The sequence below is a fragment of the Corvus brachyrhynchos genome, unplaced genomic scaffold (genome assembly GCF_000691975.1).
Source record: "Corvus brachyrhynchos isolate BGI_N302 unplaced genomic scaffold, ASM69197v1 scaffold92, whole genome shotgun sequence".
Taxonomy (NCBI): domain Eukaryota; kingdom Metazoa; phylum Chordata; class Aves; order Passeriformes; family Corvidae; genus Corvus; species Corvus brachyrhynchos.
In genome coordinates this window covers 4,874,534-4,886,017 of record NW_008236973.1, presented here as the reverse complement: position 1 = coordinate 4,886,017, position 11,484 = coordinate 4,874,534, and the positions used below count along the sequence as shown (strand labels likewise).

At 40.0% G+C, this 11,484-nt stretch overlaps 1 protein-coding gene across 4 annotated transcripts in view; it reads left to right on the top strand.

Moving 5' to 3' along the window:
• Nucleotides 1-11,484, top strand: part of JADE3 (jade family PHD finger 3) — a 65,566-nt gene that overhangs the window by 24,780 nt on the left and 29,302 nt on the right. For 3 of the 4 annotated variants that reach the window (XM_017728578.1, XM_017728575.1, XM_017728576.1), the window contains 2 exons: nt 8,405-8,464; nt 9,591-9,673. In XM_017728578.1, the coding sequence (XP_017584067.1) occupies nt 8,416-8,464; nt 9,591-9,673 (132 nt within the window). In that variant the 5' untranslated portion in view covers nt 8,405-8,415. Of the gene's footprint in view, nt 1-69; nt 206-8,404; nt 8,465-9,590; nt 9,674-11,484 lie in introns of those variants that run through there. The other variant, XM_017728577.1, reaches the window with a different exon arrangement.

Genomic DNA, 11,484 nt, shown 5'->3' with positions numbered 1-11,484 from the left:
AGCAGGAAGGGCAGTGAGTGGCAAGGTTGCAGAATATGCGCTTGAGAGACCTGGATGCAGCTGCCTGCTGGTGCTGGAGGCTCCCGGAGTGATGTACGGCTGCTCTGCGCTGCAGCTCTGAAACGTCAGGGCTTTCAGTGCTTGCTTAATATGAGCTTATCATGAGGGTAGATACAGTGAAGACTGAAAAACACTTAGAGCCAAGGTAATGTGTATCATACCAGTTCTTAAAATAGAAAGCCCAGCTACGCGCTCAGAGGTTTTTCTGCTCAGTCATATCAGTGAAGTGTGTGCTGCTCCTATTTCTTGCCAGTGCTTGGCGTGCCCGTGACTGCAGTCTCCTTGCAGATAAAAGGCACGTGGCTGTCTTTAGGTGTCGAACCCCCTGGGCAGTCAGCCCCTTGTTTGCCTGGCTTAGCACAGGGTGTGATGACCTGTACTGGTCCATTTTTAGTAGCAGTGCATCTGTATCAGTCTTTCTTCAAAGCAGACGTTGTCCTTAGCTTCATTTAATAAGTGGGCTTGTGGAATTTTCTTTTCTTCTTTTGTCCCTTGGTTCTTGAATGTCTTAGTGTTAAATCAGGTATGAATTTTCTTCCAAGGAAGCCCTGTAAGACAGGCAGCACATGATCAATAACTGCATCTCCCAAGCTGAGGGCTCTTCTGAGCAAATGAGCTTCCTGAGCAGGAGTAACTGGGGTTGTTGCTTTCCATGGCACTTAGTGCAGGTGTGGTTAGAGGGCCGTATGTGAACTGGCCCTGCCTCTTGGGTGCTTCCTTCAGGGATCAATTAGCTGCTGTGTTGTTTCCAGCAGCCTGACAAGAGACAGTTTGTGTGCTGCTGACCTGAGGAAGTGAGAGCTGTTGTGGCTTCCCTCTGTTGACAATGTCCTGCTGGCCACCTCAGCAGGTGGTGGTGCTTGTGTGTTCGATATCACTGTGACTTGCTGTTGGGAACTTGTTCCTCGTTTCTTCATGCTGGGGACTTTGTTGCTCTCCCAGAGGGGGGACCTACAGCAGCAGGATGAACCTGGCTGGGGTGGGCAGGCACAGTACACTGCTGAGGGCCATGACTCCCTTTCCTGAGGGATGTACCCTCATTTTAGCCTTTTCTCTGCCTGGGAGTGATGCCAGGGGAGGGTGAGAGGAGCTGGGAGGTGTGTGTGAGGAGTGTTCACCAGGGTGCAGCCGGGCAGAACACACTTCAGGCGTGTAAGCATGGCAATGCCAGGCAGCACCAGACTGGTTGTGGTTCTAGGGCAGGAAGTGATTTTTTTCTTCCTTTTTTTATTTTGTATTAAAAGCAGACTTCCATTCAAGTGCAACATGGTGTTTTGAAGGAAATAATTTTGTGTGTCCAAATCTCTGCTGCTGTTTTAGGAAAATGATAGTCCTGTTGATAAACAGCTGGTATAAAACTAGTGTTGTGTTCAGGAGTAGAAAATGGATAATGAGGACTGAAGCAGAGGGTAGCTCAGAACCTCATACACAGTGGTGTATTTGCTTGAATTAAAGACAGTCTGATGTTGTTTATTTTTGTTTTAATTGACTGCCCAGATCAGTATCGTCTTCAGGATACTAATGCTAAAACTGCGTGTTTAATGGACAGAAATATTTCCATGTCAGCCTGACCCACTTGGCTCCTCTGTGTACAGGCCAACGTGTAGCTTGCCTCAAAGATGAAAATAAGGCTGCTCAGTTACTGCTGGGTGTCAGGAAAGCACTGGGAAGACATTGCAGTTTAATTTCTTCGTAGCCTCTTGGAGAGTTTCTGTAGAGGTAATGGTGGCACTGCACGTGTTGACTTGTTCTTCTGAGGATTGCTGATTTTTAACAAGCTGCTTAGTGTGAGGCAATTTAGAAGGCCTCTGGTGTAAATCTGCTCCCCTACCCTTGCAGTGGGTCAGTGCATGGATGTGGTACCAGAAATTAAAACTGTACTTCTGTTTTCAAGGTAGGAAAGGTGCTTGGGGTGTGCTGTATTTTATAGTGACATCAAAGCATGTTATAAATGTGAAGTAGCATCACTTACCCTCTTTTTATACTTGGAAGGCAAAGTGATGGTCATTAAGTACTTTGCACTAGACTGAATGATGGAGCATCATGGTAGAAGGGCACATGAAATGATGTCAGGGTTCCCTTTTGGCCCATAATCCACAAATGAATGTGTGTGTGGGTGATTATATTTGGGGTTTCTTCATCCTAGTTTTATGATCTATCGGATGACTTCAGTCCAGAATTTAACAATTTCAGGAGATAAGTCATGTTGGAATATGATATTTTGGACTTATTTTTTTCTTCTCATTTTTAAACCTACAGTAGCTTTGAGGCAGCTGCCAAATTGCTTTCTATTAAGAGGTAACATACAAGGAAGACAGAGCTTGAGACTATGTCTTGTTGCTGCTGCATTTCATATAGACCCATGTTATTAGCCAGATTTCTGTAATGTGCACTTCCTTGCTTGCTACAATTATTTATTGCCTAATGACAAAGGCATTGTCTGTTGCTGGTATTGCTGCTTCTAAAAATTGGTGCATTCCTCCTTTGTTGAATTACAGATCATTATGTTAATCAAGACTTAGTATGAAATAGTAGCAAGAAAAATTTTATTTTCTGGTAGGCCCTGAACAGTCTTCAGAAAATAATACATTATTTTATTTTGGGAGTTAGGGGAGACCGGGATAGACATGGTCACTCTATTGTGGGCTTCTTGAGTAGACTAGGAGTACACTATGAATTTTAAAGAATTTTGTAGTTAGAGTGAAATAAAAAAGCAATCACAGAATTGTTAATGTTGTTACTTTGTTTGCTGAACATCCTCTTCTGTGAATTGTTTAACTTCTCAAACATTTTCAGTGTAGCAAATACTGCTAAAGCAGGTTCTAAGTGAGTATTTTTTCCAGTTTATATAGCCTTTTTGTGAGATTGGATAGGATATTAAAAAATAATAATAAAAAACCCAAACACGAGTGATCTCTCTTCCTCTAGTTATTTGAAAGGTTGTATTAACTCTATTCATATTTCGTAATTTCCCTGGCAGTTGACTATGAAATCTGACCTATTTAAATGGTTTTACTGTACTACATTTCCTGGAGACCTTTCAAGATAATTTGCTTCCTAATCTAAATTTAACAGTTACATAAACCACATTTTGGAGACTTGGAAATTGCTACCTACTGCCTCTGCCTTTTTTTTTTGTAGACAAGCCATATTGTAAAAATGTAAGTACAGAATTTTCATCTGAAATTTGCATGTAGCTTGTCACTTGGTTTTCATACATAGATGCTGTTTTTCTTTTTAATAAAATAAAGTAGGTTACTTTTTGTCCCACTTGAAAATTTCCATAGTGTTGTGGCCAATTCCATTTTTGTCAGGCTATTTTAAGATGTGAAGAAGTAAAATATTGCAGGTCTAGGATATATTTGCTTTGCAGTTCCTTGAATTTTCTGGTTCTGTTTTTTCCATCTCTATAGGTCCTAACAGGTACTGAGTAGCATATGGATATGTTTAACCTTTGTCTGCAACAAACTGAAGCCAGGAAGAACTGCTACTCTTTGGAGATACTGTTTTGTTCAGAAATCTTGGCTGGCTCTAAGGATTCATTTTGTGTGCTTGTCACTGATGTCTTGCCTGATCTGCTGTACAAATTCAGACTCTGTGATACCTCATCCTTGTGTCTGCTGTTACCAATGAACTATCCAGAGGAATGTATTAAAAAAAGAGGCTAAATGTAATAGTTTATTTGGTAAATGTAGTTGTTTACTCTGATGCAAATTGAAAATGAAAAAATATTTGTTTGTCTTGTTTCTGCAGGTATTTGAAATGGGTTTTTGTTTTGGATAAGGCTCTGAAATTTTGTTACCTGTCTGCTACTTACATGTGCTGCTTGAGTGATTTTTTTGAGTAATCCATGGTAACTAGCTTTTCAAAAGTGGGAAGTGCCTTAAGTCAGTGCAACACTGATTTTCCTCAGGGTCAGGAGAGAATGGTGGTAGAGGCAAATGGCTGCTTCTTGTTCACTTTATCAGTGCAGATACTTGTGAATAAGCAAAAAGGATCAAATGAAACTTAGAAATGATTCATTACCTACATATCCCTTAGATTTATGGAAATACCAGTGTTACCATCTTAAGATTCTTGCACATGCTGGCTGAGGTGTTGATTCCTCTTAGCCTGAGATCCATGTTTTAATTTCAGCCAGGTGAGTGCAGGGTGGCTTTTTCTTGGCTTTCCTTGAAAGTGCAGTGATGTGTTGGATACAAGCATTGGTTCTGTCTCCAGGACAAAATTTCCCGACATGTACAGTAGCCTTCTGGAAGCCAGGGAAAGCTGGCAAGCGCAATGTTGCTGTCTGTGGCTGAGGTTTTCCTTGGGTTGTTTTCTGCTTAAACACACAGAAGTGTTCAGGGCATCTTGACCTGTGTTCAGTCGTTAAGGTGACAGCAGGGAATGAGGCTGATTTCTCTTTTTTAAAGTTGCAGTTCAGGTCTTAAGCTGTTTCAAGCAGATTGGGCATAAATGTGCAGCCATGGTTTGGCAAATCAGAAGTGCAACAGGTGTGGAATATGGTTCAAGTTTAGGAATAACTGTAGTAATTCATATTAAAAATGATGCCAGCAAATGTTTCATTGCAGTAATTGCCTGGAGAGTTGAACATCTTTTGTCTTGTGACATGATGATTTCTTAATGTTGCTTCTGTATTTTGGTTTTTATTTAGAAGATCCCTGAAGGTGGGCATCTTTAGAATTTGTGTATGTTGTCGTACAAGTGATTGATAAGCTGTTAGTCCCTCTGTGATGAAAAAAAAAAAAAGAAAAGAAAAAGATGATAATTTTTGAGGTAATCTGTGTTTGCCTATATGGCCTGTGTACTCTTCAAGTCCATAGCCAAAGCACCCCTGCTTACTTTCTAAGGTAACGAGAACCATGATCCAGTGACTGAGAAATAAGGATTTTCTCCAGGCATTTTGAGGGGGGTGGAGCCACATCTCTTTAGCTCTTCACCAACATTTCAGTCTTGAGTTGCTTTACTCTCCCTGGTTTTCTTAGCTTGTACGTTGGAACTACTAGAAAGTTTAAATCTTAAAAAACTTTAAGTCTATTCAAACAAGAAGTTCAGCATGCACATTTGCAAAATGCCTGGACAAACTGAAGGATGCCAGTCTGCTTTGGGGATTTAGGACTGAAGCTGGGAAAGTTTGACATCAATTTCCACAGTGGGGGGGTGATATGTGTGTGTCTCCTGTTTTTCTGAACTGAGCAGCTTCTGATTCTTCAAAGGCAGGTGAGGTGTGATGCAGGAGCTTTCCCACTGAAAGGATGTTACTTTGGGATCCCTCCCTAATGTCTAGGGAATGGAAGCATCATTATCAGTGAGCCTTTCTGATGAGCCCTCATGCTTTAGGGTGGAAATGAGCTGGAAGTTGTGTGTCAGTCCCAGTGTACACAAGGTACAGCAAAGGGGTTCTCCGTTAAAAAGAAGAGTGAAATCCCCTGTAGAGGTAGTCTCTGCTGATTGGTGCTGAGGGTCTGGGTCCTCCTGCCTCACATGGGGACATAGAGTGAACTTGTAGCCTGTTAGTCACTTAAATAACCTGTCTTACCAAACACAGTACACCTGTAATTTTTTGTAACTGTGGATTTTTATTCACTGTTGATGTGGTAAATATTGCTGAAATCCAGTACTATTAACTATTCAGGGCTTTTTGCCCTCAGTGACTACTTTTTCTCTCTGCTATCATGGAGGTGTAAATCTCTTGCCTAAGCTGCTACAAATCCAGTTCTCAAATAGCAGCTTGTTACTTTTGTTTAGTTTTTGTTTGTTTGTTTGTTTTTCCACTCTCATGGAGTTGTTGGCAGAGGTGTGCTTTCTGTTCTGAAGTTTTTGTTACACTTGCTATTTCTGTGTAAGCTGTCTTTGAAGCGTAGACATCTCTGCTCTTCTTTCCCAGTTGCCCAGGCGGAAGTCCAGGCTTTCTGGGTGTTCTGTCCTGTAGTTGGCTCTCTCAACCTCATGTTTGACCCTACTTTGATTGCTCATGTTGTGCTCTGCAGATAGCTGTCCTTAGTACAGAATGAAAAGGTTTTATTGCTGCATGTTTATATAGACTCTAAGAGATGGGAATTGCCTGCCATAAGCTTTTGTCACCTTTTAACAATTGCTCAAAAATTCACCTGAACATAAAACCAAAGCAAGCAGCAAGCACTTTTATTTCTTGCTAAGACATGGAAGTGGGCAGTACTGCTTGGCTCACCTAGGTGCTTCTTTTTGTCGTCTCCCAATGTCTCATAAGATACCTGATGGCCTTTAAGCACATGTTGTTTGGAAGTGAAGCCTGCCAGCAGATAAGTTGTCATGAGCAGAACCTGCTTTTTTTAGGGAGAGTTGCATGCTCCACGGGGCTGGGTTTGGCCTGGAGTGCAAGCTCTTAAACAGGCAGTACAATTTTATTTGCTCTTGATTAAAATCCATGCCTTTAAACTTTGCAAGTTGGCAATATGAAAATAGTCTTCTAGACCTGCCTTCATTACCCTGCAGCAAACCTCAAGTCTGGTATCGCCAAAACATGTAAAAAGACAAGTCCTTCTGACCCCAGTGCTTTCTACCTGTTGAACAGCTTTTGTCCAAGAGCTTAATGGAAGTTTCTTCATCTGTACAAGCGACCTTACATTGCTTGCTGGAAGCAAAGCCCTGTGGTGGTTTGGGTATTCTAATTTTTGATGTTGGTCTTTTCTTGTACACTGGTCTGCACATACAGCATGGCTGCCTTGTCTCCCCTATGTTGCCTGAGCTGTGAGAAGGTGAATTAATGTGGAATTATTTGTTGTGTAATGGAATTTTATACCCTGCTTAAGTGATGATGCAAATTACCTTTGTCCTGTGTCTTTCTGTCTTCCCCCTCCCCTGCCAGGTTAAATACCTGACTCAGAAGTTCTGTATCTGCTTTCTTGAAAATGGGAAGCATTGCTTCCTTTGTCAGCTTTCAGGAGTGTGGACAATGTCTTTTTTTTGTAACAGGTTGAAAGGATTGATTTAAACTTCGAGTGATCACTGCATTTAGATTCAGTAAACTCACTCCCTTAAATACAAAGACTGCTGAAATTTTCCGCTAAATTAAACACTTGTGCTGCAAACAATTCAATTTCAATCTCTTCAAAGCCTTTGGGCAGGCTTCTTTTATCTGGAAATCTTGTTTATCCCGTGGTATTTGGATAATCTCAAGACCCATTGTACAGTAACTAATGTGGAGTGCTTATCAAATGGGATATTTAGCTGTGTTGCTTTTTTAATGGCGTGTGGTTATGTTTAAGCAATGAAGCTGCTTGTATTTCAGGTATAGGCAAGCTGGCACTTAGAGTACTGCAGACATTTCAGGTTCAGATATCTGTAGCTTACTTGTGCAGATCTTCTGCTTAAAAACAAACAAAAAAACCTGAAGAGAGTTCTTGTCTATTCCTGCAGAATTACTTTTTACTTCTTTTCTCTATTGATTTTCTCATTCATTCCATTACAAACATAGGGGTGATTTTTATTTACTGCTATTAATTGTAAACGGTTATTGAACCTTATTTAACAAACGTAACATTGAATATTATAGAGTGGCAGGACTAATAAGAATGTATATGGATTTTTCTTGGCACTTGTTTAGAGTATGTATCTGATAACTGTTTTGATTTTTCTTTTAAGTAGAGGTGCAGAAATTTGTTTTTCCCTTCTCTCTGTAGCATTACATGGTCAAAAATGAATTTCAAAAAGTTCAATACCTTTTTTTAATGCAAGTGGTGCAGTGCCACTGAAGTATACTCTTGATCAATTCTCAAACTTCTGGAAACCACATTTCTTGTGAAATAAATGGTGATCAGTCACTACTTTCTATGATTGTCGCTATTTAAAATCTACCTCTTGCTTTGTATCGATGCCTTAGGGTTTCTTTGTGCTTTGTTTTGTTTGTTTGTTTGTTTAGGGTTTTTTAAGGTGTGTTATCATTCTAAATCCTTGCCTTGCTGTGCATCCACCTTATTTCCTGGCCTCCACCCGTCTCTCAGCTAGCTACTGCCACCATGGCAACTCTTCCTCCAGCTGAACAGATGGGACATTGAGTCGAGCAGTGCACCGCTCATGCCCTGCCGGGAATCAGCTGGCGGGTTGCACTTATTTCTGCAAAATTAAAAGCAAGCTCTGCCCAGCAGAGGCATGCTGGTTTTGGGGGTGCTCAGTTTCACAAATAATACTGTGATATAATAGTTGCCTGCAGAAATAAAACATAGTGACTGAACTGGGATTATTTCTATGCTTGAGACCTCTTCAGAGGAGCTTTGCCTTTAGTGTGAAGAACTTGGCATCAGCCAGCAGCTGGTGATTTTCTGGTAGAATGGTTGCCATAAACTTTTTTTTTTCTCTTTAGGATGCGTCAGGATGAAACGCCACAGGCATCTAAGCACCAGTGACAGTTCAGACAATGAGAGTAAGTAATACCTGCTAGTTTTCCTTTGGTCTATCACCCGCTTGTGGTTTCCTTGTGTGGTTTGAGGGGAAACTGTTTCACCTCTTAAAATTTAGAAGAAAAATGTTTCTTGATTGATTGCTTTTTGCATTTGTGGCCTTCAGTGTTCTGAACCATGTTACCAGAGGAAAATAAGGCAAAGGATCTTATAAGGGGAATTTTGAGTATACTTTAAATTTCCAGAGAAACTCATATCTTTCTCATTCATAGCTGGCAAGAAAAAATTTGTAAATCAAGAGAAATTTTACTGCCCAGGGTTCTATTCTTGTGATTACTCTTTTAAAAAGCATCCTGTTGTCTCATGTTGTGCAGAGCTTCAATGTTATAATAGTTGGGGGTGGCAAGTTATTTGGGCATTGATGTGTTAGAATTATAATCAGTATATTGATTGTTATGTTATCTCATACTGGTTCTTGATCTACTCCACTTCAGTCTGTTAAATAATTTAGTAAAGTTACATTTTAACTGTTCCTTGGCAGATGTCTTCCTGAATATCTTCCCATTTTATCTGCAAAAAGCCCAAAACAGAACAACCCTGTATGGCAGGGTATTGTTTGTTTCTTATAAACCTATGCCTACCTAATAGCTCTATACATAATAATAATTCATTGCAAGTCATTGATGTATCCTCTGCTGAAATAACATTTTGCCAGAAACTTCCAAGATATCACCCTATGGGTTTTTTGCATCTCTCATCAGCACATTTTAGTATCATTGCTTTGTTCTTTGGGGGAGGGGGGAGGTTGAGCATTTTCAAACTCTGTTTTACTCTTCCTTCCACTTTGTTAGAAGGGAACTAAATGAAGGAAAGCAGTCTGTCTGCTTGTTTCTGTTTACTCATGCTTGCGTTGGGCAGAGCAGAATGTACCCATAAGCTTGGTGTGCTGTGGTTTTATAAAGAACAAGTGGAACAGGAGGAGCTGAAATTAAGCCTACAGACTGCCTAACAGGTTTTTTTTGCCCACATCTTGTCAAAAATTGTAATTCAAGAGATTGGAGCGACTTGTGTTTTACTGGAAAAATTAAATGAATTTAACTGAGCTATAATGATCCTTTTTAATTTCTTTTTTTTTTTTTTTTTTAACAGGTCCTTCCACTTCCTTTTCTTCTTGTTCTAAATACAGGAGCAAGTCAAAAACACCAGCAAATGAACAAAAGAAGCCTGCTGAGGTAAGAACTGGGTTGGTCACTAGTAGTTTTCTGTCATGCAGTTTTCATGTTTCTGAGCCTTGAAGTAGGGAGCTATGAATCGGTTGCTGGTGAGTCCTTTTGCCACCTGTTAAATTCTCTGTGAATCCACATTTTCTTCACTGTGAGTATTACAGGAACTCTGGTGTTTGATGTACCAAAATGATTTACGGCATTTGCAGACAGTAACATGTAGTTTGTCCTTTCCCTGAAATTTTAGTATCATTTTGAAATTGGCAAAAGCTGGTATGGTCTTAGGATTCGAGAGTATAGCACAGAAAAGTGGTTCATATATGTTTGGGAAGGCTACTGTCTTTCTGCTTTAGGATTAAACAGTGGGACAATTAAGTGGGTAGGATATGTATATGCAGTGTTTGCTCTGCTACTTTGTTACTCTTGGCTTTTTACTGTCAGCAAAGCTTTTTTTTTTTTACTCTGCTGTCTCCACCTGTTAGAACCTCAACACCTATCACCACTGTCACTGGACCTGTATTGACCCATTTAATAAATTGGCATTCATGCACAATTCAGTGCCCAAAGCCATCCTGTCAACCACTCCACTGGTAGCCCGTCTTAGTGGAATATTTGTTGGCTGCCTTCTTCAGATTTTATGCTTGCTTTCTTGAGGGCTGAAGTCAGATACTAACTGCAAATAGGAGAAATATTTCTTGTAGCTAATTCCCCTTACTTGTTATCACATTGCCTCTGAATGAGTCCTTCAGAATTTTGGTATCACTGCTGAAAAAAGACTGACAAAACCCACTTTATTTCTATAGAATTTAAAGTTATGTCCCAGAAGTTGTGTACTTTACCAGCAGCTTTTTACCTGAGTGGTTACTTACTGCTGTGCAAGGTTGTGTGAAATGTGTGGATTGTGCTCCTATAGCTTAAGCTATTCAGCAAACATACTTCATGCTTCTTTTCTAAATGCTGCTAACTAGATGGGTTTGTTTTGGTAAGAACAAGGTAAATGATACAGAATGTGTCATTTCTTTGGGAGCTTAATTCTTACTGCAAGTCAATTCAAGAAAACTCACTTATTTCTAAAATAAAATGCTAAAAAAGTTCTAAAAAATAAAATTGTCTAGAACTAGCTACATAGTGTTTTATTTGCAGCCACCAAGAAAGTTAAGAAAAGCCCACTAAGCTTTTTGCCTTTAAAATGTTATGAGGATTATGGTTCTGTAAGAATTTTAATCTTAAGACAGCTTGTGGCTACTGAGGTCTTGTAAGTGTTGCTCATGTGTGCCTAGGCAGTAGCTTTGTTACCAGTCAAGCTGTGCTAATGGGAGCTGAAGCACATACATTGCCAGGCTTGTTGGTGTTTCACATACACCTCAGTGCTAGTCCCTTCCCAATCCCTTCTTTCTGCCCGGCCATCCAGTTTCCTTGTTGTATGTCTTCGCCTTAGGGATTGCCCTATTACAGCCTTCTTTGAGTTTGCTGCATTCTGTCTCTATGTGCATATGTACATTAAAACAATAATTATGAAGATGTGGTCCAGGTATGTAGCGTACAAGTGTTGTTTACGTAACCTCTAGGAATTAAAACGAGCAGTGTTTTCAGTTCCTCCTTTTGAGATCATCTTTGCTGCTTTCCACCAGTTCCAAGGCAAAATCTTGATTCCTTTAATGCTTGAAAACATAAAACTTGGAAGAACAAAATCTGGAATATACACTTGAAATTTAAAAAGTCTATTTCATAATGTAATCCTTCTAATAATACTAGAATCTCTTTGTCATATCTGATTTAAGATCCCCCTCCCAGGGGGGGAAAAAGAAGGAAAAAAAAAA